General features: G+C 40.7%; 1 protein-coding gene across 2 annotated transcripts; it reads left to right on the top strand.

Moving 5' to 3' along the window:
• Nucleotides 1–76: 76 nt before the first annotated feature.
• Nucleotides 77–27,888, top strand: drn (doctor no). Of its 2 annotated transcripts, none has more exons than XM_043419132.1 (4): nucleotides 77–1,329; nucleotides 19,263–19,845; nucleotides 21,734–21,902; nucleotides 22,109–27,888. In XM_043419132.1, exons 2-4 carry the CDS (start codon nucleotides 19,558–19,560, stop codon nucleotides 22,255–22,257), a joined length of 606 nt encoding a protein of 201 aa, XP_043275067.1. In that variant the 5' UTR covers nucleotides 77–1,329; nucleotides 19,263–19,557; the 3' UTR covers nucleotides 22,258–27,888. The 2 variants fall into 2 exon arrangements, with proteins under 2 accessions (XP_043275067.1, XP_043275068.1); XM_043419133.1 differs by lacking the exon at nucleotides 77–1,329 and adding an exon at nucleotides 16,742–18,237.
• The last annotated feature ends 18 nt before the right edge of the window (nucleotides 27,889–27,906 follow it).

Raw genomic sequence — 27,906 nt, 5'->3', positions numbered from 1 at the left:
GTGTACGTCCGTGAGTGGTTCGGCACACGCTGAATGCGTGATTGTGGGACACAAGGCATTCGTAAAGCAGCGGGTTTGCGGGTGACAGGAAGGTAAAAGCAAATAATCGTGTCGATGTAGGTGCTATGCGTGTCAGCGGTAGGCACACATGCAAGGGTAGAACGTCGAAAAGTGAGTAAGAAGGAAGAAAGAAGGGGTAAAGTGAGAGAGAGAGCGAGCGACAAAGAGGAAGGGGGAGGCCCTAACTTTATACGAGTCATCAGAGCAGGCAGGCAGTATTTGTCCCTCCGCCCGTAGATTTGGTGGTTAAAGGAGATTTCGTAACGGGAGGAGAACCAGCGGAGAGTTGGGTGTGAACGCGAAACGCTGTTCCTCGAATTTTACTATCGGAAAAGTCCAAAACTTATTAATACGTAAAAAAAAATAAATCAAAGTTAATAAATAGTGGCTGACAAAAAGGATCGCAAAACGAAAAAACAAAGGGGGAAAAGAGAAAGAGCGATAGCAAGTCTTCACAAGTAGAAGAAAAAAAAGCGAAAAAAGAAATCATCGCATCAGTCCTTCGTCGTTAATCGAGCTCTCGCGCGTGTGTGTCTGTGTTCAAGTGCGCAACGTTTAGCGATACGAAAGATCATCGTCGAATTGTCGTGAATAACTCGAAAAATAATTAAGCATTGGAAAAACGAACGGCAAAATAAGCCCTCCGGTCAACGAATAAAAAATCATCGGGTGATTCAGACTAGAGTGTTGTGAATAATAATAACAATAATATTAGTCGCGAACTTGAGCTCTGGGGTGTCTCCTCCCGTTAAACTCGGGTTACAAAATTCATAATTAACCCAATAAAATAAATGAAACGTGGCGAATAAAGGATCGTCTGAAAATAAATGACGTGATAGAAAAACGTAACAGAAATATTCGTCGAAAAACTGCGACGTGTCTCGTGTACTCCACAAGATCCCTGCGAGAGAATATATACATGTATATATATATACCGACGTAATACCCTCGTTTCTCACAAGTGGGACTTGAAAAGTAAAATAGAAATTCGCGCTTAATAATAGTAATAATAATAATAACAACAACGAAGCAGAATAATTAGCGATAAATATCGTCGCTTCTTTTTTATCTGGTTCGTGAGCGATTGTTGCTTTTCAAAGCTTTTGCGAAGAAGTACAGGGCAGAAAAAAACGCGATTTAACGAAACTACGAATAAATAATATAACTTGGGTGAAATTATGTGGAATTTTGCTTCGGGATTACAATCGGCCACTGCACGTTTAGTCAGCTGACATATTGCGCTCCGCTACACCACGGCAGCCTGCTTCAGTGAGTTTGCACGATTTTACCAAATAACTCTACGACGACAGCCATATTATTCATTCATTTATTTTTTTTCAACATCATAAGTGAGTAATTTATGTTGAAATTGCCTGATTTTTCATTCGCAAGTGAAACTATTTCTGCGTCGCAATCGTACATTCGCAATATCTGTCGCTCGGTTTATCTCTCGATTTCTTTCTCTCTCTTTCTTTTTCTCCCTCTTTTGCTTGGCTCTCTCGTGCGCCTTGTGTCGCAATCCAAGCGTCACACACGCGGTATATCGACGCTTATAACTACTCCGTGCGTTCAACATTTCTTCAACGCCTCGCCACTACGGATCTGAAGTTTAGAAAGAGAGATAAATATATAGAGAGATAGACCGTACCTGTAGCCCGAGACGACAGCAGCATACTATTTTTACCGATAAGACGACCGCAACGAAGAACTAGAGAGTTCGCGCCCGTGACTCTCGATTGCGCGCGCGGTTATCCCCCGCCACTTCTTGCCCCCGTCGTTCGTCATTATTTCTTTTTTATTCGAACGCTCGTCCACTACATGCCCTGTCTCTATATTTTTTCGCAGAATTTACTGACCGTCCTATTTAGGCAACAATATTGTGAGGCGAAATCGTTTACATGCTCTTATCATCGTGCTCAGAATTATTTGGGTCTCCGGAGTCTCTCGTACATGCCCACGTGACATTGGCAACTCGAAAATTATCGCATCTTCGATCATCTAAGGAGCGACAAAATCGCTCATTTTTTTTTAAGGAAGTCAGGCATTTTTTCGTGTTTCGAATGATATCGATTTTTGAAAAATATTTTACATTTTCCACCGAAAATATTACACTCCTTTGACGTCCAGTGGAGAAAATGATTGTTTTCAAAATTCAAATGTCTCTCGTATCAAATAGGAAAATAAAAACAAACTGCAGGTCAATATCGAGCGCTGTCGTTCGTCGAGATTTTAGAAACGCAGCGTCACTTTTTGCTCCTCAAATTTCGTAAACGTTGTTCGACCTTCATGGAAATGAGCTCGAAGCATTGGATATTACTCTGGCACAATTAAATGAAAACGTTGTTGAGAGTGATTTTCTTCCACGTGCCGATTAAAATCTCATCTTTTTATAGAGCTGTTGATGGTCGATGGTGAAAACTAGCTTAAGAAGTTCGTAGCGCGTAATTTGCTCAATTTTCCGTATCTTCGCATCGAGGTATCACGCGGAATATTTTTTCCGATAATCCGAAAAAGGAAGGATTTTTGAAGCGGTAATTTTCATTATAAAAGCAGTGAAAATGAGGATGAGGAGAAAAAAAACTTGCACGAGTGAAAACGGTTGTGTTGTCGAAGGTTGTTTTGTTGGGAAAGTTTCCTCAAGGCAAGGTGAAAGTCCTACTTTACCGATGATTTACGATCTCGTCTTCTCAATTCGCCCGAATCATGATTATTTACCGCAATGAAAATCGAGAAGGTCGCGTCCACTGGGCATGTGACGCTTCATCGAAAATTCAATGATGAAAAGATCGATTAGAAAGACACCAAAAAATGAGACTCCCCGCGCACACAGTCACACTCGCGATAATAAATGCGCAACATATAAAAATGAATTAAAAAGCATAAACAGCTGCTCGTTCCTCCAGCAGCACAAAAGCCAATCCAGCCAACAATACGAAGCGTGTAGGAAATGTAATTTTGCAGTTCCGTGCACAAGCGAGCAGAACAGTTGCCTCTCTCTCTCTCTCTCTCGCCGTCTCCTTCTTTCGTTAACCTCCCGTACGAAAGCAATACGAAGAGATCGAGAGGCGAGATGCACGAATATCGCATTCGCACACCTGCACCACGTCCAAACACGCACTTGGTTCGCTCTCGCCAGATTCTTTTTTCTCTGTTATTTTTTCCTCGCTCACGAGTCTTTCTCTGCTCAGCTCGAGCGGGCGGCGAGTCCCCGGGGTGGGGGCAAACACCGAAGACTCGAGCGATCGCCGCGACACTAGGACGGACGGGGGGAAACCAAAGGTTTCTCCCCACCAGCCCCTCGCGCTTTCTCACACGAGTGCGAGAGCGCGCCCTACTCTTTCCTTCGCGTCTTCACTCCCCACTCGAACTTCGAACGGTCACGTGGTGCCGACGCTCGTGCCTTGTGTACATTGTCGGAAGCGCACCTAAGACCAGCGATACCCTAATAATTCTTTACTTTACTACCTTTATGTGCGCATTCGATCTTCGAAGAAAAACGTGCGCCTCGTGCGATCGAACTTTCGACTGTTTGTCTCGGCGAGTGACATTCTTCGAGACTGACTAAAAGAACGGAAATAGAATGAAAATATTTCGGATTCAACATTCCATTCTGTGTCGACGGAAGCTAGAAATTTCTCTCGGTCTCAAATTTATTCGTGGAAACGCCATATTTTTTTTTGTAAATTCGAAAACACTATTTGACTTCTGAACATCATTGTGTCAGTCGCGCGGGCTGCCATTTTGACGAGCTCTTTACCACGGGCACGGTCTTAGGTTTTCCAAAGCGTCACGTGGAGTAGTGCCTTTTCTAAAAACGGTTATCAGATTCTCATCTTGTTCTTATTCGGAAGGTGGCGCACATGAATTTATTACTCTTTGTGTTTTTATTTATTTCGAAACTCCGATGTACGGAGACGTATCGGGAGAGGGTCACGGTTCTCCGCCGTCATCGCGTTCGGCCCCTCGCTTTACCCTCCCTCCAAAAACCCATTCGCTGACAAAGCCCAGACGTCCAGAGGCTTCGAAAATTTCGACTTTTGTCCGTTGTTCCGAGAACGCTGTTGCGCCAACGTATGAAAGTTCTTTTCTTTCTGTATCTTCGATTTTTTTGCTTCATCCATCCCCCCCCATTTCTTTGTATCGAACTCGTTTTCGCAGTACTTTGTTGTTTACGCTCGGCCACCGACCTCGCGTGGCGGCACGTTTCGCGCGATCCAAAATCACTCTCGTTTGGCCACGTGGTTATTTGTTTGAGCGCGGAATGAATTCGCTCGTTTAAAAATTTCCTTTGTTTTTGACACTTCCATCTGCTCGCTCGAGGCTGAACGTTGACCTTGGAGACTTGGATCGTGTGCTTCTGCCCGTTGGCTTCTGTGAGTCGTGACGTTTTGACGATTCATCCAATTCTCGTGCTTCTTTGTGTGCTCGAGAATTCGTCGGGCTCGGACGTTCTTTTTCGAAGCGTTTTATGCGATCGATTTGAAAAATCTTCGCTCCTAACTCATTCGCGTGTTTCCATTCAGCTGAATTTCTTATCGCTTTCATTCTCGTACCAAATTTATTCTCGAAATACGAAGATTTCTTGAACGAACGTCAAAACAACGTGGACGTAATGCGAGCACTGTGATTACGAGAAATGTGAAAAAAACAGCTCCTGGGAGGATTGCCACGTGAGCTTGGACGAGCCTACGAGCCTCGCTTTTGCCCCTTCGCTGTTCGGGTGCCTGGCCGGGCCAGCGTGGCAGGAAAGCCTCGAAAGAGCCACTGGGCTGTGCAACGAAGTTGAGCATAAAAGAGAGGCCGTTGGGAATGAAAAAGGAGGCACAAAAAACAGCTGAGGATGACGTCGCGAGGCGGCAGGCTCGGGGGTATCGCTTTTATCGCTTTACCCCATTAAAACTCGATTTTCACTTTTTATCTTCTTCCTTTATTCACCGCGCTTTTCCAACGCTTTGCTATCGTTTCTCTTTCTGCAATGTGTCAGCCGAACATTCGTCCATTATTTCTCGCTCCTTCCACGCGTTCGCTCCGGGCTAATTGCTCAATTAACGCACTAATTTTAGCATATTTCTCCAAACATTACGAGCCGAAGTGTTGTCAGTATATTCGGAAATAATTCAACGTGTAATTCTTCAAATTTCATCCACGTTCGATTCGAAAGAACTTACATATTTTTTTCAATTCCAAAAACATTATTTTCGTCCATCTTTAACCCTTAATAGTCACACGGGGTATATTGGACCACAGCCGTTTTTCGAGCGACGATACCAAATAGAAATTTCGAGAAAATGGGACTTGTGGCGCCCTCGGTCGATAGTTCGAACCTTCGAGAAGAGAACCTCATCGTTGTTATTTGAAAGGGCCCGTTAATTTAGTTTTGGTAGTCGATCGAGTCAGACCGTGCGAAGATCCGGGGTCCGATCGACCCCAGTGTGACAAATTTAACTAATACTACCTGAAAGCATGATTTTTCAGGTTTATAGAACGAGTTGATTTTTTTTTAAATTAAAAGTTACGATTTCTACATCAATTTTTGTGAAAAAGTCATTTTTTCCTGGATTCTTTTCTTTGACATTTTTTTTTTAGTATTAAAAATAACACGAATAGAATAAAATCGTTATGGTCGTTTCTTAAAAGTTCAAAATACATTGCAGTATTTTTATTTTATTTTTTTTTACGGTTTTTCAATAATTTATCGTACCCCAAAGTGAGTGGGGTACTTCGGACCCCGTGTGACTGGTAAGGGTTAAAATGATTTTCAATTTTTATTCGATGAAAATTTGAAATTTTCGGGCCCCTCGTTCCCGAGGCCCCCTTTTATCGACTCAATTTTCAGTCGCCCACGAAGTGTCCCTAAAAAATGGTCGGAGGGGGTGGACGACCCATCTGGCACCAGGAGGAGAAAGGAGCCCGGAGAAGCTCGTGTGGATTCCATGTGGTGATCGATCTATCGCTCTTTCCTCTCGTTTCTCTCCCCGTCTCGCTTTTTTCGTGCTCGGCCACCGGCTCAAAAAACTTCACACTTGTCCAAGTATCCACATTTTTCTCTTTTCCAAACGTCCTTTCACACTCGCATCGTCGTTTCTCCGTTCAATTTTTTCCTCGACATCGCGTCGTCGCTTCGTCCATGTCCGCCTACTTGAGCCTCGAGGCAATACGCGATAAGAAAACAAATATGAGAACCGAGGCTCCGACACGCCCCCACTCCCGAAGCTTTGAACAGTTAAAATCAAATTCACTGATTGCTCGAGGAAAATCACCCGAAAATTTCGAGCTCCCTACACGGAAACAAAAAAAAACGTCAAACGGGTCCGAAAAGTGACACTTTCGTAAGCCGAGCACACACGATTGTCGTTAGTAACGTTATTTTGGATTTTATTCACTTCACTTTTGAATATCAACGGATGAACATCGGTTTGTAAATATTTTTTTTCCGACGATAAGATATTTTTTTTCCGCGACGTTATCTTCACGACGGACTTTTCCACAAGCGATTGAAATTCAGAATTGGCGAGATTTCATTAAAAAGTACGTTCTCTCTCGCTCATTCGGAATTTAACGATTTTTCTGTCCACCATTCTCACCACCACATTAATCACTTTTTTCGTCTCTTCAAATTTCGTCGCTCACCGAGGTGAGAGATTCGAGTCAATACAAATTCAATCACTCTCGAGTGTCGGCAGATTTGTTTACGTTTCATCAGCCGGGCGCCGATTGTGTTTTCCGTTCCTTTTTATACTTTTTTCGATCTCTCTCTCTCAACCTCACTTTTGCGCGCACGAGGCGCCACAGTGTAAAAGACGAACCAAACGATGAACGTTCTTGCATCAGCCTCGATTCCGGCGACGTGATCACTTCGCGTTCCGTCTTTTCTCCGCGCCATCAGAATTACGAAACTTAAAATTTTTGTGTTCTAAATTCTTATCCCCGAATTAATGTAGCTGATAAAAAATCGAGTTCCCTTAAATTTGACCATTTTTTCTGGCCAGCTAAATGAGTGGAAGCTTTTACGTCTTTACCCACGAACTTTTGGACGAAGATCCATGAAGAACGGTTTCCATGACGTAGTTTACGAGCATGTCAAAAAAAAGTACTAGAAAAATGTTGAAAAGGGTTTGAAACGCAGGCTGCGAAAGAAAAAATTGAAATTTCGTAATTTTTCGAATTTTCCGAGTGTTTGAATTTATTATAGGATTTTCAACGCCAAATTTGCACGATGGATGAACATTTCGAGTGTGCGTAAGTTAAAGAAAGGTAAAATGTGTATTGGATCGAAGTATCAGCGTCGCGATCGATTGAGCGTACAAAATTAATGATGACCGTACGAGGTCGCGAAAGAGGAGAAGGAGAAACAGACAAATGCCCTCGTCCTTCGTTCGAGTTGGTCTCAACCTCCGCATGAGTTATCGTTGTCTCACCTTGCCGTACACCAATATCCGTAGTCAGCTGTAAGTTTCGCCTTCCTTTTCGACACATAACCTAACACGTCGAAACAAAATTCAAATTCACTATCCGCTCTCAACCATTTCGAGTAATCTCCATTCCGTGGAAGGCGAATTGCTTTTTCGTTCTTCCGCTTGGTTTGTGATCGTTCTAAATGCAATTGCGAATAAAATATTCACGAGATAAACGAGAGATTGAAGAATGGAACGAAATTTCCGTACTTTCACTTTTCACTTGTCAAATCGTTCCATTTTTCAATTGCTTCGTATTCAACTTGATCTTTTTTCTGTCCGATCGATGCTGGTGAATACGAAACATTGGAAAAAAATCTCTCGATGATGTACACTTTCGACCTGGCCGAGTAAATGAGCGAGTAATCACTTCGATTATAAAATGGCGGTTATTCAACGAATATTTTCAAATTACGATAAAAATGCATGAATAGACTGTCAAGTTTTTTAACCTCAACCCCTCCGAAACCGAGACTTGCATTTTTATTTGTCGATATTAAAAACATCCAATCGAAATAAAAACTTCGCAATTTTTCTTCGCCTCCTTCGCGTGTCTTCATTTAGTTTTTAATAGTCTCAGAACTACAGTGACCGTTAAAACATGGTCACGTGACCCGATTCGGATCGTAGTTCGCGAGCTGTCCAGTGGCGCTGTACGCGTACGAGTGACGAAGATAAAAACGTTCCTGATGTCTCACACACGATAAGTAATCCGGGGGAGCGTCATTTGTTTAGTGTTTAGTGCGTCAGCTTTACAGTAAACAGACGCAATTTTATTTTATTCTCTTTTCCCTCATTGTATAGGCGGTTGATTGTCGTCGTTGTTGGAACGGCCGTGAACGTACCCTTTTTTCACTATTATACTTCACTTTTTGTCCGCTTGTCAAATCAGGCGCTTTTTATGTCGACATAAACGTTGATCGCGTCATTTTTGCATAAAATATCCACGCTTTTTGTAATAAACGTTTTTCGGTAATTTTTTACATTTCCATAGTTTTTATTAGAGTATCAAATGTTTCGTGCCACTGAAATCACTGTGAAACTGAACTTTTTCTCGTCCCGGGCACGGTTTTCGTCGTATATTCCTCTTCGTTATTGTCGGAATCGTTGGTGCAGTGTGATGTTGAAAATTTGCAGAATTTCACGAGACCTCTTGTTATTGCCGATATCTCAGTGTGTACACGTAAACGCACGATGACTCTTGAATTCTCCTGTTTTTTTTGCTCCGCTGATTCCTTTATCTTTTTCCTCCTCTATTTGTTTTGCATTTCTTCGTCCTCGCTCCCCCACACTCATTTTTTTTTCAGTTGAAAAGTTGTTTTTGCTTTTTAATTACCTCCAAGTCTGGCCGCTCCCTCGATCCTTTTTTTTACTCTCGCTGTCACCCGCGACTCCTCTTTCTCTCTCAGCTGTCGCGGGTCACGAAACGATACCGCAAACCCGCGAGTTCATTGCTATCCGTTTTGGAACGCGGGACAAAATCTATTCCCGGAATACTGTCTTTGTTGTCCTGTGCGCGGTACGGACGGCCGAGGGGAGGGGGAGGGCGCTACGATCGCCGAAACTTTCGTATTTATTTTGATTCGCTCGACTGCGTTAGCATTTTTCTACGATACAAATTGTGCGCTTACGGAAAATTTGCAATCGATCGGATGAATTTTTCGCGTGTTTTGTTTCGACTGAACAAAAATTCGACTGAAAAATACGTTCAAAAACTACGGAGAAAAACGCTCGATTTCAAGGTAAACGACCGCATCGACCAAAACACAAACATTGTAGACAGCAAAAAAAACGTCGTTCAAACAGCTTTGGGATAAAAAACATCGAGGCTCAAAAACAGCGAAAATTATCGGAGGAAACAGTTTTTTTTAATGACATTGATTTTTTCGGTCGACCGTCTAGATAATGAAATTGCGTTTGACATTTAATATTCACGGGGAATAATATTCCAAGTAAACTCGACGAATCTACGCAGTGCTTTCGAAAATACGTTCGACGTTGACATACGCGATCTAATCTTCGCTTGTACATTATGTATTATAATTCGCGAAATAAAAGAGAAAGTGATAATAAAACGGAGATAAAGAAGCTCGTCAATTGGAGAGATAGCCGAGCAGATATTGAAAATGGTGAAACTGTCCTACTTAAGAGTCCCGAAGTACGGAACGAGCACGAGAGGTAGCTCGCGATCAAAACGAATAAACTTGGCATCATATTTTTCAGGAGGAGAAGCGTAGCGAGAAAAAAAGGTCAGCAAAAAACAAAACCTTGAGATTCGCCTTATTTTTTTGTTCCCCGAAAAACGTACTTTTGTTTCTTCATACCCCTTTCCGCGACCCGCGTCGTTTCAACCTTGAACATTGAAATCGTCGCGTTTAAATAGTCTTCCGGCGTTTTCCCCCGGGTTTGAGCAGCCCCTCCTCCCCCGGGCTGCTTTCTTCGACTCTCCATTTGGGGAGAGGCGGTCGTCAGTGGTGTGCGTCGTTCGAGGGAATTCCGTCTCTAAGATAAACAGTAAAGTACGTTGAATCGTCGTTTCTCGGGTCATTATTCGGGGTGTCGTGCGCGCCCCCTTCTTCGCACCTTCCCCCTCTCCGCCGGCGCCGCCGCTGCCCTATCCCCACTCGGCGCTCCTCCTACTTCCGCGTTTCCTCGAGTGTTTCCAGCGCCCTCTTTCTCTCCATTCGGCCCTCCCCCACCATTTCTTCTCCGGTGCGAATGCGGCTCGTCATTTTTCCCTTTCTCACTTCCCACTCCCTCCCCGGCGCCCCCTACCGAGCGACGTCTTAATCGCTCTCTTTCTTAGTTCTCGGGCTGCAACGCCGACCTCGTGACGAGTCTCTTTTCGCGTTGCGCGCCGCGCCGCGGCTTCGTCCTTTGTACAACCTTGCGCGCACACCGCAATATCCCAATGAAAGACTGCAACACGCGCGCGTCACCAGCCAAGATTGCAACGGGCGGGTCGCAGGGTGATCATCAAGTGCAATCAAAACGTCATCGTTTGTTTCCAATCTTCTAATCTCTCCGTCTTATCCTCACTCTCGTTCTTGTGCTTTTTTTTTCTTCTTCTCGATCAATTGATCAATCTTTGTCCTTCCGTTTCCATTCTTCTGTCAGCCTCTCTTTCACCATTTTCATCTTTTCGTCTCAATCTTTTTTCCACTTTTTCTTCTAATCCATTTTCTCCCACTCGTATCTCCGCGTGTTTTTTGACAATCTGTGTATTTTCGCTCTCGTTCGGAGATCAGCCCTCGTTCGACTTTCTAAACTTTTCTCTCTCTCTCTCTCTCTCTCTCGTTTCGTCAGCCTTCCAATCTGCCTTTGTACGCTTCTTCATTTTCTTGTTCTCATTTTCGTCGTGGATTTCGTACTTTTTTTCTTCTCGCTCGCACTCGTGATTTATTTTATTTCATTTATTTCAATCGTCTCCGTATGCTCGACTTCATTCAATCCTTTCAGCTTCGAGTGTTTTCAATTTTTTGTACAACGACGCTGGACCGCGATGAACTTGTGAAGAAAAAATCACTCGCTTGACTTTTTCCCGCCGCTTATCATCGAACGACGACGAACTGTTTTTTTACACTTCCCAGTCATCGTCGCTCAAATCCCTTCGCTTTTATTTTCCATTGTGACAAGTTTGACGAAAAATGCGCGTTGAAGCCGGTTCGAGAGTTATCAGAAGACAAATATTCCGTGTCGGTACGAACATCGAACGTGAATATAGTAAACAAAATTTTATTGTCTTTTTACGGAGACGTTTTGACACGGTTCTTCGATAAAAAAAGCAACAATTTTTAGTAGATTCGACGAGGCAAAAATGAATCTTGATCCCAAAACGTTTTGACGTGCCGCTTGCCAATTTTCGTCACCGCTTTGATCGATATTTATCGAATAGTGAAATCGAAGTGAAATAATAAATAGTGGGAAAAGAAACTGCGAGAAAAATGACGCTGCAGAGCCTCTAAAGTCTTTGGAAACTTTCCAACTTTTTCGTTTCCGCGTTAAGCTCCCAGACGCGTTTGTACAACACGTGAGCAGGGGACTCGTCGAGACAAACGTTTTCGTATTTGCACGAAAAATCTAATGGCCCACCGCGTCGTTTAAGGAAGTTGAGGCATTAGAATGAAAATGATGCCATCGCTTTTAAACCGATTGCATCTTATAAAGTGAAGTGTAAAAAAAAATCAGTTAAATTTTCAGACAGTTTAGGCGCGTCGTTGCTGAGAATAATCAATAACAATTTGGGCCAAATAACACGTAATCTTATGGAGGTCAAGACACATTCAGTGATATCTCCGTTAAAAATGATGCTAAAAATATGAAATTTTTTGGGCAACATGAGCAAGGCTTGCCGAACAATGTCAATTTTTTCAGATTTATTAGGAGATTTGCTGAGATTATATTAATAATAATCTGTTTCCCGTGCAGTTTTTTGAGGCTAGGATCGTCACCGTTCGTGTTTTCGACTGAGCTTTCACCAGTTTTTCGTCTTTTTTTCCCCAACTTTTCTTCAAAGTGTATGCAACATTGTCAAACTGTAAACTGGCCTAACTTTTGAAAGGTACAGGCCATAACTTTTGGGTAAAAAAAATGACTGTACAGCCTCAACTTCCTTAATCGAGTTCGTCGTGTCCGAGTGGAACGAAAGGCGTCGAGATTCTTGGATCGTAAAAACTAAATGAAAAGTGACAGGAGAGCGGCTCGAAATGTAAAAGTGTCAGCAGGAAACGTCAAATTCAATTTTCACCATATTTCGATCGAATTTATTTCCTAGCAGCTGCAAATCCTCGTTCCCTAAATCTGACGACAATGCTCGTTCAAACCTGCCGAGTGTTGACCCCGAAACCCTCGTCGCACCTTGCGCTTTTTCACTTTTTCTCCCTCCCGCCCCTCAATCTCCGCACACACCATTCATAATCGAGAAAAATGGCTTGAAACAAACTCTGGTGAAATTCCGAAAAGGGCCGATCCACCGAGCAGGTGAATTCCTCTCCCCCGCCTCCGCGCCCTTCCTCCCCCTCGCGAGTCCTTCGTTAGAAACTTGTTTGTGTCAGTCACCCCAGCGCCCGGCTGGGAACTGGCTCGGGATTGACCGAGAAAAGGCCAGGGACCCTGGCGAGAGGTCTACGTCACAGCGTCAAAGACCCTCCGCAATGGAGGGATAAAAGCCCGCTATGTTTGTACTAAATTCACGGGGGTTTCCCCTCTGCCCCCCCCCTCCCCCCTACCCCCACAACCTCCGCCGTCTTTTGCCCCATCCGGCCACCTTATTTTTTCAACCGATCTCCGGTTACAAGACGACCAGACATTTTTTAAACTCTCGCTTGGAATAAAGCGTATCTATGGGAATTCGAGAGCTTGCCATTTTCTCGAGCCTTGAGAAAAAACGGTCCGAGTCGTACGATGACAGACAACGAATTAAATTGAGAGAAGAAAAAATTGGATAATTTTTTGAAATTTTCTCGTTTTCAAGCAGTTCGGCGTACGATTGAGGGTCCGTTTTTTTTTTTTTTTTTTTTTTTGCGGTTCATGATAGTTTAAGGTCCCTTGATAACGATAAGCACTGTTCCGGAGCCTCTCGAGGGGCAAAATTTGCAATTGTTTCATTTACAATTTTGAATTTTTAACATGAGCGAACCCACAATAATATTAATTGTGAAAAAATTGTACGGTGCTCGAGCCTCGGAAAAGTTTATGTCGTCAAGAAAATTTATCACAGATTCCGCTTTAAAAAAAAACATTTCCTTACGGGGCTTTTAAGAAAGGAAACACGAAAAAACTTGAGTTTCTGACGCGTCGGAAACGAATGTCAGTCATCACGTTCGACTGCTGGTAACAGCTGATTGAACTTCAGGGAAATTCGAGAATCGCGGAATTTTATCAATTTTTTTTTTTAAACTGACCCACGTACTAGTAGCTTCGCTTTTTTTGATCAATTGACCATTCCTTTTTCTCGGTGCCTTTACATCGGTGTAAACTTTCTTTCGCACAATAAAAATGTGCCCTAGTGTCGGACTCAATCGTTGAGTAGTCAAGTTGAAGTATAAATTTTATTTTTTATGATATTTTTGAAGCATTTCATTGCATCGTTGCGATAAAAATATTCTCAATGCAAGTTTTCATTAATTTTATTAACAATTTAGACTTTAAATGAATCAACGTGAAATAGTTGCTAACTTGACTCGTCGTACAAGGGTCGAACTACTAAAAAAATAACGAACCCCAAGAATTTCGTCGGATTCGAAAAATTAAATTTTTTCCAATATTTTGAAGTTTCCGCTTTCTGTCACAGATTTCGATGCTTTTTTTTTTTTAAAAAAAAAGTGCTTTTTCGAGGTTAGAATAGAAATTGCTGTGAAAATCACCGTGATCAGAGAAGTGAGAGCGGACGGACGAGCTTGGTACGGGAAAAAAGTCGTTACCCGAGGGTTGCCCGTATTTAGAGAGGTTTTCGCATCGTTCTGTCAGATTTCCGGGAACGATTTCGTCGCGAATTCACAATGACCCGGGTCTACACGGAATATAACAATTGAAGAAGAGAAAAAAGGATTTTATTCGCCCGCAGTCTGGCGCGCGAGCTCTCGCATGAAACGAACAACGCGAAGGCTTTTTCCCATCAAGCAACTACGAACGAGCTGGAACTATCGTAACGTTATACAAGCCCCCCGTAGACGAGGAGACTCGTAGAATCCACGTTCTCTGCGCTCGCCCGTTTTTTCAAGGAGATTCTCGTTTACCAATGTGAGAGAAAATGATAATTCGTTGTCTCTCGCGCGCCCGACGCCAGCCGCCGTCTCTGGCCACGCGCGTATCGCTCGTTCGAAGAGTTGCCATGTAACACTATTGTTGCGAGATGACTCGTTATGGTTTCCACCTTTCCGCGAAGGTATCACAGCTGGAGCGAGTTCGAACGCTAAACCGCCATTTTTCACTTTTGAGCACCCGGAAATCGGTGATTCGTTGGCATCCCTAAAGTTCGTAAAATATTCGCAAAATTTCGACGTATGATTTCCGCGTTGTTCGAATTAAAATTTTACGAAAAATTAAGTTTTTTCCGTTTCTCGCGCGACCACTTTCTCCCCGTCAACTTTTCGAATGTCTCCAATGCTACAATATTCCCCGCGTGAATGGACGCGAAACAGAATGGATCGTTCCCTCGGGATACCGAGTCGTAGCACAATCGCCTCATAGATCATAATACACGATACTGTGGCGCTGGATTAACATATAAATACATGTACGACCAGTGAAAAAAATGGTGGCAGGGACACAATGAGAAACGGAGAGAAAAGGCGCTGCGCGAAGCGAAGCTTCCTAAGGCTCTTTTTCCTATAGTATTTTTCTCACCGTTGAATTCTCCGCATGCACGACAAAAACTGGCAATTGAAGTTTAATGCTGAAACGAATAGAAAAAAGGCTCGTGGAAATGTGGATTTTTTGTGTGGTTATAGAAACTTTCGATGCCCGAGGTCGAATCGACAATTTCTTCCGTTCAAATCACTGTGCACTTTATTTTGCGTCATTGAGAAACTCGCATGAAATCTCGTCTTTTTTGCACTTGTTTATACCGTCGGAGTCGAATTTCTCGAGACTGAATTCTGGACGCGGTTTGTGTGTTTTTAAATCGTGTCCGGCGAGTCGCGGGGCTAGAGAGAAAAACCCGAAGTTCTTACTCGCATGTGTCCAACGCTTAACCTGAAAAATGTTTTTCTGCGAATTTGTAGCGGAATAAATTCGGTGCTTCGTATTCTCACTTCTGACGTTTTATTCGAAGGATGTCTGAAACTATTTTATCATGAATTTTGTGTTTTGTCGTTTATATTATGATTGAAACTATTGTAGCTATTGTTAAATGAATAATAAACGATGACAGACGAAGTTTGTTTTGTGTGGACGATGTTCGAGTTTTGAATCCTCGGGATGCCAGTCGAACTCATACTTGTTACAATTTAATTTCATTATTCTAATTCGTATTAGTTCGTTTTGCATGTCTCGATGTAAATTAATCCACTTTTATTACTTGACAGGTGCCAATGTCCGATAAGACGTGCGTGGGTGTACGTGCGCGATGTAAAATTCTCGATTTTTCCCCTCGAGTCGATCGAGCATTTCTAAAAAGTGGATTTGATCGGCCATTTTTATCAGATTTTTTGGCCAGCGACGTTTTTTTTTCGAGCGATCTAAATACAAATGACTTTCGAAATTCCGAAGCAGGTTAAAGCCGTGACACGCCGTCGTTTGTTCTTCCGTGGTACCAATTCGTTGCCAATCGTAGGTTACAACAGGTCTAAAATCTTTCGTGACCAATGATTAGACGCGATGACTGGCAAATCCGACGGCGCTTGGACACGCGAGCTCCAAGCATCGTTAAGGAAGCGGGAGCATCGGAAACCACCAGCATACATCTTCACATCGGCCGTCCGAAAATTCACGTTGCGTTCTCTTCTCTGTACATTGGCAATCCGAGATGTAAACTGCTTAAATCCTCGAAAGTTCTATTACGACGTCGACGGAAGAATAACTCGAATTCGCATATCCACGCGCGCGCATACTCTTGTTATCTATCCGCTTCATACACGCTCATTACTTTTACGAACCATGTGACGGAGCAGAATAGACAAAAAGCTACGGTAGCGGAGGGGCCAGAAGCGTGACTTGGTTCCATCGACACTAGCGCCATCCACTCCTCAAGCAGCCATCTTTGTTTGGAGACGCGCGGTATTCAAACGCTCGAACACTCAAAAACGATTGGTGACTAAATTTTTCAGCGAATTGATCTCGTCAACTCGCTTTTTGTTGTCAGAACACTGTCGAAACGGTCCTTAAATTCATTCACATTGGTAAATTTTTGAAAATGCTTTTACAAACTCATTAAATCGCAGTTTTCGTCAGTCGTTAATCATTTGAAAATCATCGGAATTGCTTGAAACGATGTTTCAAAGTTCCAGAATTTTTTTTCGACGCATTGTTTGGTCGAAATTGTTCTCGAATGAAACGTAATTTGTTTGGTGTTCAGTGGCAATAGCGTTTGAAACTTTGTTACATTCTGAACGAAAATTCGGTCTGAGCTTTGCTCGCTGTTATCACTTTCGTTTCTCGTGATCGAAGCGTTTGAATTTTCAGCGGGAATTTAGGGGAGTGCGTCGCTGCGATCGCATTAGCCCGTAGCATATTGTGGCATAGAGGCGGTGACGAGGAACACTGGCACTGCCTTCCTGTTCGGGAGCGACGGAGGTGGTGGTTGTGCGGTGTTCGGTGTTATTTCCTCGATCTATCGCGCATCGTGAAAACATTCGGCTCGCAACTAGAGCTCTCCCGTTCGGTTATATCTCTTTCTCGGGGCTCGTGTTCCTCCACCGCTGGTTCACTTGCTCGGCGGCGAGAGGGAGAGGAATAGAGATAGCAGAGAGAGTGAGTGGGAGACAGAAAAGAGACTGGGTTAGAGGGAGAGAGAGGCTCCCTTCGGACCACCAGGAGAGAAGTGTAATATTGAACGCCCGAGCGCGGAGAGGACGGTGGGTCGTGTGTGGTGCGTGGTTGTTCGCGGGCGGTGCGGTTGTAAGATACACAGCCAGAAAGAAAGAAAGGGAAAGAAAAAGAGAGGAGAAAGACGGAACGAAGGAGAGAGAGAGAGAGAGAGAAGAAAACCGTGAGATCTTCGCGTCGACGACACACGCACGCACGCTTTAAATTCATCATCAAAGCTCTCTCTCCCTCATACTAAACCCTGTCCACAGTTTTTGCTTCGTTCACCTTCATCCTGCCTGAAAATCGTCGACGAACAACCAAACACGTAGAACTCTGGATTACTAGATAAATAAAAAATCATCGTGCATCCGTGTGTATGTGTCGAGTGATTGCGTTTACGCGTGTGAGTCGAATCGTAAGCGTATGATAGAGGGAGAGAGAGAGAGACGAAGTAATTCCGACTGATACCGAGCTTCGTCCTCCTTATTCCGTCATTTCTCTTTTTTTTCCTCTCTCTCTCTCTTTGTTTTTTGTCCTCTCTTGAAAACGCTATTAAATAAAAAAGAAACGCGAGAATATCGAAAAGTGGCGTGTGTGTCTCTGTGTGTGATATTTGACGGAGGGTGGACAAGAGTCGAACCTCGAGCCAAGCTGGCCCGTTTCAACGCGAGTTGAAGTGAACTCTCGAGGCCGCGAACGTAGTGAATTCTCGGGATTATCCCCAGGCTAAAACAGGGAACCCGAACGATTGCGACACGTTTGACGTCACTAGTGATAATAATTAGGAGGAAAAGGAGAAAAAATATTCAGTTTTCGATGACGCGGAAGTGTCAAAAATTCGCGAGTGATTAAACTTGTGAACATTTCTTGTGTTCTTTTTCTTTTTCTTTTTTCGTCCTCTGTTCGTCTCTCTTCTTCGGAGAAAAACACGCCGCGTACGGCATTTCCCGTTACTCCAAGTGCCACTTCGACTTGCAACCTCTTTCTCTCTCTCGCTACGACACCCGAAATATTATTACGCCCTCCAACTCATTTCTATTATCGCTTCGATACGATAAAGGTCAAAATAAAGATTTTGAAGTGCCGGAAAGAAGGAATAACACACAGGGGAACGGGACACTAAATATATATATCTACTGAGCGCCACCGCTGCCGCGCAACCTCGGGGCCCCTATACACTTCTTAAATGCCTTTGAGACACTCTTACTACTCCATGTTGTGCATCGGTTGTTGCAACACGATTGCGTGCTCGAAAGTGAGTGTGTGGCCTCATCTAACTCTCACAAAAACCATATCTCCTTTGTAAATTTTACGTAGTACCACTTTTTTTTCGTACCTTTTCATCATCATTATTATCATCCTTCTTTTACCAGCTTTCTTTTAGAGCGAAATTCTCCATTAGTTCGCAAGTCACTCTGTGTACACTTGTCATTCTGCAAGTTTTATGAGAACACAAATTTTTATTTTTTTCTCTCTGTTGAACTCTTCCTTGTTCTTCGTAATTTAGTGCTCAGAACATTCAATAACGGAAAACTATATTCCTTATTATGCAAGTTTGCTGATTTGGCAATTGTACAAATATTTTTGACAGATGATGTTCGTTGGCAGTGATCGAAGACCAAACGAAATTCACTTCATCAAAGTAGTGGGAAAATTTCAATCCTATTTCAGCAATGCAGGGAAACGAGAGATTTAGTTGTTTCATGAAAAAATTAATCTTAGCTTCGACTCTTGGAAAAAAGATTTCTTTCTTACATAGAAAAACTTTTGTGTGGAAGAAAAATATTGGTATTCACTCGTAAAGAATTTTTTTTATGTAGATATTCATTGATGAGGATTATCCCTCATTCAAAGTAATGTTGACGCTAAGGCTGCAAGTTCTGCAGTGGTGAATCGACCTTTAGAATTTCACGACTTCTGAATGTTCTTCTATATCAATCCTTCCACGAGGAAGAAAATTTTTTATTAGCAAGTGGAACTGGCTAAATTTTTTCCCAGAGCAAAAAATGTCTCTAAATATTGTGGAATATTCTGTAAATAAAAAATAAACTTGTGAATTCACTTCTGGCGTTTTTTTTCTTATTTCCATCTCAAAGCTACTTCCAAACCATAGAGCAATGATATACAAACTGAATGAACCCCGTTATAATAATTCATTAGAACAAATGAAATTCAATACAGTAGAATAAAAATAATGTTGAATGTGATTCGAATTTGACAGATATCAACAGGAATTATAAAATGTTGAAATTAATTGAAATTTCCTTGTGTTTTTTTTAGGTGAATCTGTGGTGACGGCTGGTTGCAGAGGAGCAATTGGTAAGAGCGCTGCAACTGCAGCGTAAAGAATTGGATCCACTGATCCTTCGAACGGAGCGGTCTGCAATTTTGAACTGTTTGGACGGAGCAGTACATAAGAAAAGAGAAAGCAACCACATAGGATAATATTATAGAGCATATAATAATTAATCCATTCGAAGAGAAAGGAAAGTGTGACAAAGTCCTGCGGCTTCGAGAAACTAAGCGAAGAAGCTAAGATTCAGGAACGAAGATTAGTTTAAAAAAAATCATAAAAATGGAACGCGAGTCCAATCCCATGCAAGCTCTGTGCCGGAGTGGTTGTGGGTTTTATGGATCACCAGCCACCGATGGACTCTGCTCCCTCTGCTACAAAGAAAACCTCAAGAAGAAACAACAACCCCCCGTCTCCGCAGCAAGTGTAGCTTCCAGCCAAACCGTTGCCGGTAACGCTGCCACGTTGCAAAATACCGCATTCAGCAGTCCTGCATCAACCGGCACAACTGCACAGCCTACCATTCCCACCATCCCTCAACCAACGACAGATTTACCCAGTCCCAAAGAGGTGAGCTTCGTCTTACTGTACAGTATTCCCTCACTAATCACTGTCGATCAGTCGTAAAGAATATTTTTCAGTGCGCTTTGTTTCTTAAGCACCATCGGGGTCCAGAATATTTGAGACAAAGTTTCAATTCATATTTAGATACTTAATTTTTTCAAAATTTTTCATTTCTTAATATTCGTTGGTGTTAATTTCGTAACAGTTTCATAAAATTTTGGAATACTCCGAAATTTTTTCTTTATCTTCTGTACCAATTGTTTATTTCCGAAAATCGGAAATTTCAGGCTGATTCGATGAAGTTTTGAAAATAGGCGGAAGTAGTGCAAAAAATCCCCAAAATGACAAATCGTCCAGAAAATTGGCAAAATTTCTTTTGACTTTTGCTTTGACCTAAATGTGATGCACTTATTTACCATCAGCATGAAATTGGCAACATTATTGTTGAAAATTTGCCTCTGGCTTTAGAAATTGGCAAAGGTTTTGTTAAAGTTGGTTTTCCAATGAAATTGGCACCATTTTTTACTGTAATTTTGATATCGGTCTTGGACATTGCCAATATATTTTTATCAAATGAGATGTTTTGATAACAAATACGTAAATAACACTTGGTTCAATTTTCTTAGCCAAATTTGTGAAAAAAATGTATCTCATACGAGCAAAGTCATTCTGCCGTAAATCAATGACGCAAATTTCAAAGTTAAAAATCTCGTGACACTAGAATTGAGTTGATGTGGAATAGAAAATCATCTAAAAGTGTTCTTTTCCCTTTTGCCCCGGTCATAAATTTTTCCATTGAATATTCGTTGAATTTGGTAACGAATTCGTGCTAAATCCATAAGCATAGTTTCACAAAATGATAAATTTTGAAAAAAAAAGTTCAACTCTTATCAATAATTTGAATGATTTTTTAAATAATCATGGCTAATTCGTACGAATTACGTACACGTACTCGTCAAAACCAAAAATGAAATTTCGCCCGTTCGTGAGCTACGAAAAACCTGTTGTAAATCAAACGAATAACTGTCAAATTCGAGTGATCGACGTTGCCATGGATTCTCACGTAAAACACCCGGTTTTTGATAAATTCTAGTGGATTATGGCCTCGGGCCATGGCTCAACGTTCAACGGTGGTCCACGACACAAAGCAGTAACCCTTATTTAATTTACCTCATTGAGCTGAGCCTCAAACTTTCCAAAACTTTTTTTTCTCTCCCTCAATAAATTGCAATCAAATATTTGTAATTTGACGTTTACTAGTCAACCTCGGAAAATCTTTTGACAGTTCACGTGGAACTTTATTTTCTGTTTACACATTCCATTCGATCTTATCCCTCAATGATTATTGTCGAGTCTTGATGGTTATCTGAATTTGTACTTATTTTTATACAACGCATCATCACGAGATTGCGTAATTCAATTGTGAAAGCTTTCGAAAACAACGTACCAATCAATTCGACGTGCTATTTTATTTCGCTGATTAGTACTCCCTCGCTGAAGCTTCTTTGTTATTGAAACTTTTTGTCGCCCAATTTGCACAAACAGATCCATTTGGAACGAGAATATTGTCGTCGCCAATATGACTGTGTTGTTTATGCTTTGCTTTACTCAGATTTTTTTGTCGAGCATTAAAGTTTTCACTATAGAGACGTAAAAAAATGGTCGTCCACTTCGTTTGCGAATGTTTTTGCAACTGTTGAAATTTCATCTGACCATTTTGTCTTTGGGGTTTCAACAACGAGTCAAAATAAAGTGTGTTTCATAACGAAAATCTGCAAAAATTGGAGCCAGAATGATAATTTTTTATAATTTTCCATCAACCATCGTAATCGCTTATTTCAATCGTTAATTAGCATTGATGATTTTTAATGTTTTGATATTATTTGTAAACCAGGTGAGCAGGGACGATCAGGAGGGTGAAGTTGGAGTGAGCGGAGGAGCAGCCGAGGGTTCAGTGAGCAGTGGGGATGCCGACGACTGCTTTGATGGTAAAGAGACTGATAAGGAATCCAAAAAGAAGAAAAATCGCTGTGCCGTTTGTCGCAAGAAAGTCGGATTAACAGGCTAGTATTTTTATTCGTTAAAGTCAAATTCAACAAAAATTTAGTGAACTAATAGGTGTGACGTGACAGCGTCGATTGAAAATTGATGAGACTGCAGCGAATCTCAAAATCCTAAATGACCTCATCGTTCTTACCAAATAAATGGAATCACTTGACCAACGTTGAATCTCAATTCATAATAATGTCAATTTTTTACATTTTCACAGGTTTCGAATGCCGTTGCGGAGGATTGTTTTGCTCGATGCACCGATACAGTGACAAGCATGACTGCAAGTTCGATTACAGAGAAATGGGCGCCCAGGAGATCCGGCGCAACAATCCAGTTGTTGTTGGTGAAAAAGTGCAAAAAATTTGAACTATTTAGTGTGTAGTCGTTGGGAAAATGGTTATATAACTATATAAACAAAAACAAAATATTACGAAAACAAAAAAAGTTAAAAAGTAAGGAAGAACGAATGGGAGAGCGAGAGAGTGAGATAGAATGTGAAAGAACGCGTAAGAAACACAATAGAATGAAAAAGAAAGGAAACGGAAAAGGCTGGAGAGAGGGAAGAAGAAAGGATGTCGAAAATAAGCCATAAAACGGAATAAACAATAATAATAATTGAAAGAAACACGGAGAGAAACATACGTGAGAAATTATCTGGCAGCTGATTGCACATCAAGGAATAAGGAATAAATTTTTAAAAATAATTCAAATCTAAATAGGCAAGGAACAAAAGCAAAAACAATTTTCGATGAATAAACTAAATGAGAAATTCGTTTGAAGGAACGACATAAAGAAATGCGTGGAAGTATATCTAAATAAATAAATAAATATATATATATATATCTATATATTTATGTATGTATATATATATATTAAAAATGAATATATATATACATATATATACGTATATGCGAGTGAAAGATGGTGTGATTGTGAAAATGCGTTGTGGGCCGGGTGAGAATGTTAAAACGTGCGTGTGTAGTGATGGAAAATGATTAAAAAAATAACATATGAAATAAGAGATGTTGAGGGAAAGCAAACTGGTAAACGTTTGGATTTTTTCACGGAGCCTGAAGGGTGTGCGCAAATAACGGAAGCGGGAGGGAGGGAAGGCGTTCAAGCGAGAGGGAGCGAGCAAGAACGAATATTTTGCCAAGTTTTTTCTTCTTTTTCGTTGTTGTTTTTCATTTTTCCTCTTTTTGTGTGTATTTCCACGAAGACCTGAAGTGCGAATACGACCTCGAGTAATATTCTCGTTCGTAAGCTAGGTGCGAAGGTTCGAGCCGATTTCGAGTTACACATTTCGTTTCGTTTATTCTTCTCTACTTCTTCGGTTCCTGGATGCCAGTGCCATGTCGTATTGTCGATCGAAATCTGTTTTATAAACGCGTGTGCGACCGAGTTTTTTCAATAGATCGGCCGAAGGAACGTCAAAGCAAATGAGAAGAGAGTAAGAAATGAAGAACCAAACTGAAAAATCATACGCCAGAAAATGCTTCACGAGCGAACAATAAATAGGAAAAAATTATATGCCCACACACACATATATATGTAAATGTATTGATAAATATGAATATATACACATGTATATGTTTGTGTGCGCGTGTGTGTGTGCGAGAGGTGGTGTTAAGAGAGAAAAACGAGGAAAAATGTAATATCTGGTTTACTAATTGCTGCCAGCTTACTACTACTATTACATATTATTATTATTCTTGTCTTTATTGATTATTACGTTTATTATTATTATTATTATTATTATTATTATTATTATTATTATTACATTATCTATTATATATAACGTTTATTAGTTTACTTAAACGCAAAAGAAACAAAAAAAAACAAGAATTCGCTGGTGTGAAATCAACTGGTAAACGAGAAACGAGCTAGACAAAATATCGTACGAGTGTGAAGGCTGGTGGGAGGAGAAAAAAAAGAAGAAATGAAAATTTTATTTCTGCGTGTTGGAGAAGAATCGATGAAACAAAATGAGAGGGGTTTTGAAGAGAAAGAGAAAAAAGCGAGAGAGAGAGAGAGAGCCACACGTATCTATTACATTTAAGTAGACGCGAAATTCCTGGTGCAGTCAGTCAGTCAGTCAAGTCCGCGTGCGTGGACGCTCGCGTGTCAATTGATCGCGCGCGTCAAACGCCCGATTTTTAATAATTATACGTAGATATGAATAATGGAAAACGGATAATGAGAAGATCGTATGAGTACATGAAAACAAACAAAAAATGAAAATAAATAATAAAAACGAAGCGGGAAAAATAAAAAAATAAATAATCGAATCGAGGAAAGGTAACGAACGATATCTTCGTCGCGAAAGAAAGAAAAACACGTCGAACGTGAATCCGGAAACCGATGTAACCGTCAAGCAAAAGCTTCTACGAGTGCATCCTACCACGAAAAAGCAACAAAAAATATTGAATATAAAAACAACGAGAGCTGGAAAAATTATTTAGAAAAAAAAATGGAACGATAGGTCAATACGATCGAACGCGTTAAACGACCTTTTTTTTTCTTCTCCGTTTGTTTTTTTGTTTTTATTTCTTTTTTTTCTCTCTCTCCTTTCGTTTCGTTATAAGTACATATTGATGTGTCTATCGAACAAGCAAAGGAGAAAGAGAATTTAGGATGGACACATTATAGATTGTTTATCAAAAATACCCTCGAAACACGACGGACAGACAAACAGACACATACGAGCGGCCGAAGGTGGAAATCATTGAAATTCATTAGAAAAATTAAAAAAAAAAAAAAAATACAGAAAAATAATTCATGAAGAAATAACAAACAAATAAAAAAAAACAGAAAACACGATGAGTGCGTTGTTCAAGCGTTGATGACTGACATTGATGGGTGATCACAATTCTAGGTTTAACATTGCGAACGTAGTAGTCTAATAATTATTAAGTATATTAGCCGATTTGATTCATAAATAATGCAATGGAAGTATAAATGCAAAAAAAACGAAAAAAACGAAAAAAAAACCAAACAAACTTAGTACTGTGTGTTTATGTCCAATCTCACGAGGTGTAACGTTTATTATTAATTTTATTATTATTATTATTGTTGCTATTATTACGATTATGCTGGAAAGAATGGCAGATGACTAACCTGAAAAAGATACTAAGCGACGAAAAACTACGGTATCGAAGGATCGATGTGAAAAAGTTCATTCATTAGCTTATTATTTAATCGTAATGTTTTTTTTTTTTTTTTTTTTTCAATCTTGTACATTCTGTTTATTCTTGTTCATCTTTTCTTGTTTTTGTTAAATTTAAGAGGAAGTTTAATGCGTTTTCTTAGTCGGAGCTTAATCGAGCTTTCTTCGCTTGGCTGTAATCTTAAAGGCTTGGCGCGAAAGACTCAACTTCATTTTAGAGTCAGTATGGAAGGTTTTAAATTTTTGGGGGGGAAAAAACGCAGTTTAGCCAACTTCCTCTTCGTTCTTTGTTCTCTCTTCGGTTAACTTGTGATTTTTCGCGGAAATCTACGATTTATATTGGGTATATATATTTACATATATATATTTATGCGTACGCGTGTATATATATTATAAATGTTTAGTTCAATTGATGGATTTGTCGCCGGGATTCTCACCGGATGTGAAAAGTTCGGAGAACTCGAAAAATGGATGAGGCGATTTTGAACTGTTTTGTTTTTTCTTCGGAGGATTGACGGATACCGGCTCTACTCTCCCAGTTGGTTCGCATAAACTTCGTGATATATATATTAACACGTATATTTATATATCAACTATTGTAAAGCCAACTGTGAGAAATGATGGAAACGAAAGGAGATAAAAGGTCGAATGTATCTGTGCTGGTGTGAAAATTAGCGAGATGCGAGGTGTTTGGAGACTCGAAAAAAATCGGCTGACTCTCAATTCTTATTCGTATTTCTTAGGAGAATTTTTTTGTGTGGTTGGTTGAATTGAATGATTATTGAAAATGAAAATATCGTCGTGGATGACAGACGCCACCTGATTGTTCAATCCGTTTAACGAGTTTCGTCCTTCTGTTTCTTTTGTGTTGTTTTGTTTTCTGATGTTGAAGAATGAAAAATTGCGGCTCCGGTCCCGATTCGTTTCGCAAAGAAAAAATCACTGTGTGGAAAAACAAAATGGACTCGGGTGTGAAAGGAACACGGCGCAGCTGGAAGCGCGCTGACAACTTTTTTCTTCGATAATTATACGCTGCTTGTCGCTCGATCGCAAAACAAAAAACAAAGAAACGAAGAATTCTAAAGTGACCGCTTTGTACTACCTACTAGAACGAATACCTACTACGTACGAATATGACTGACAAGCCGAAATAATAAGGTCAACAATAACTCCACTAATTTCGGGCTTTTTCGTTGTTTTATTATTATCTCGTTCATTCATTTCTTTATGACATTCGGCTGACTTTCGAACTCGCGACCACTAACAATGTATTTTTAAATGTCGAGGATCGTTGATACAAATTTTTTCTCTTTAAAATTGCGTCCGACTTGAAAAGTCCGCTAACGGACTCGATGAAATCCCAATTTTTCCGCGACTCAAATTTAATGCCTTAAACGAATGAAACGTAAATTTGCGAACATAACCTGAGCACTATGTCTTCCGCTGACAAAGAGCTTTCGGAACTTATTACACATATGTAAATACATCATGCTTTCACCTAATTCTTGCTCGTCGGTTTAAGAATCATTACTACTTTTTTCCACTTTCGCGGGCAGTCGAATTATTCGCGAGTGAATATGTGTATCTCGTACTTTTATTTTTCTGTTATCGATATTATACTTATTATCGTTATTGAACGAAGGAAATGAAATGGAGTTTGAAAATGCTTCACTATCGGGCTCAATTAGCTCGCACTTTCTCAAACGTTACTTCGACATTGTAAAACGTGTGTGGGATTCGCCTTGGTCGGGAGGGCGTATCCGAACGTGCTCTTGAGCTTGCGAATTCTAACCTTGAAACTTATTGTTACGAAGCTTCGAAGAAAATCTGGCGTTTCTACAGAAAAAGGCTTTCGGACAACGAAAACGTTCCACCGGAAACTACAATTACGAGCAATAATTTTCAACTAGTTTATTCGATACGCTTTTCGAATATTGCCTTCACAATTAGTTTCTTTCCGATATTGTTGTTTTTCTTTCGTTCCCGCGCGCGGAGCATCCTGCTCGAAGTGAAACAAATAGAGGACAGAGATGCGTCGATGATTGAACGAAACGATGGACACTGACGGAAATGAATACGCGAGTCGGAAAATAAAGATGCTCATGAGATTTATAGATGGAAAAATATTGAGAATCGAGTAACTGAAAAAAGCGTAATAGTGGTAGGGGGAACGCACACCAAACTAATTTGGTAAAATAATATCGACGAGAAAGGTTGCCTTCAGGCCTTCACATCCTATTTTAGGCATAGAATATTTTTCTAACATATTATCGCAATATCGGAGGATTCTTGTTTAGCGAGAAAAACAAAAACCGAGGAAAGGAACGAAGGAGAGAGAGAGAGAAAGAGAAGAAAAATCGGCGATTGATCGATGGAGGGGCGCGCGAAGCGAGAGAGTGAATGAAGGAAAGAGTGCAAAACGCGTGAAAGAATAGCGATTAAGGAGGAAAAAGGGGGAGAATTAAATACATATATTACTATATATATTGAAGTGAGTGCTTGTTTTATCGTGAGAATGAAAAGAAATAGCGGATTGAAAGCGAATTAAAAGATGACAAAGAGAACAAAGAAGAAAGAAAGAAAAATAAATAAAAAGATATAAGAGGAAAGGATAAATGCACATTTTTCGAGGCAAATAAGAAAGAAGGAGAGAAAACTTATTAAATGAATAAACTAATTGAGAATTTATCAGCGGCGACGTTTGTATACAACAACAACAAACAATACACATACACACTCGGCTGACTCTACGCAAGGACGTAACGAATGCTTGTAATTATTAAAATTGATATTAGTAAGTTTAAGCGATTAAAAAGTAACATCAACTTTAATATATTATAAATGATTAC

The sequence above is a fragment of the Venturia canescens genome, chromosome 5 (genome assembly GCF_019457755.1).
Source record: "Venturia canescens isolate UGA chromosome 5, ASM1945775v1, whole genome shotgun sequence".
Taxonomy (NCBI): Eukaryota; Metazoa; Arthropoda; class Insecta; order Hymenoptera; family Ichneumonidae; genus Venturia; species Venturia canescens.
The sequence above is the reverse complement of the archived record's forward strand: the minus strand, read 5'-3'. Positions and strand labels throughout refer to the sequence as shown.

Bases quoted from the DNA above. Each gene is read 5' to 3' on its own strand.
- drn (XM_043419132.1), top strand. From the start codon at position 19,558: ATGGAACGCGAGTCCAATCCCATGCAAGCTCTGTGCCGGAGTGGTTGT. The intron at 19,846-21,733 runs GTGAGCTTCGTC...TTTGTAAACCAG, and splicing joins ATTTACCCAGTCCCAAAGAG to GTGAGCAGGGACGATCAGGA. The intron at 21,903-22,108 runs GCTAGTATTTTT...ACATTTTCACAG, and splicing joins CAAGAAAGTCGGATTAACAG to GTTTCGAATGCCGTTGCGGA.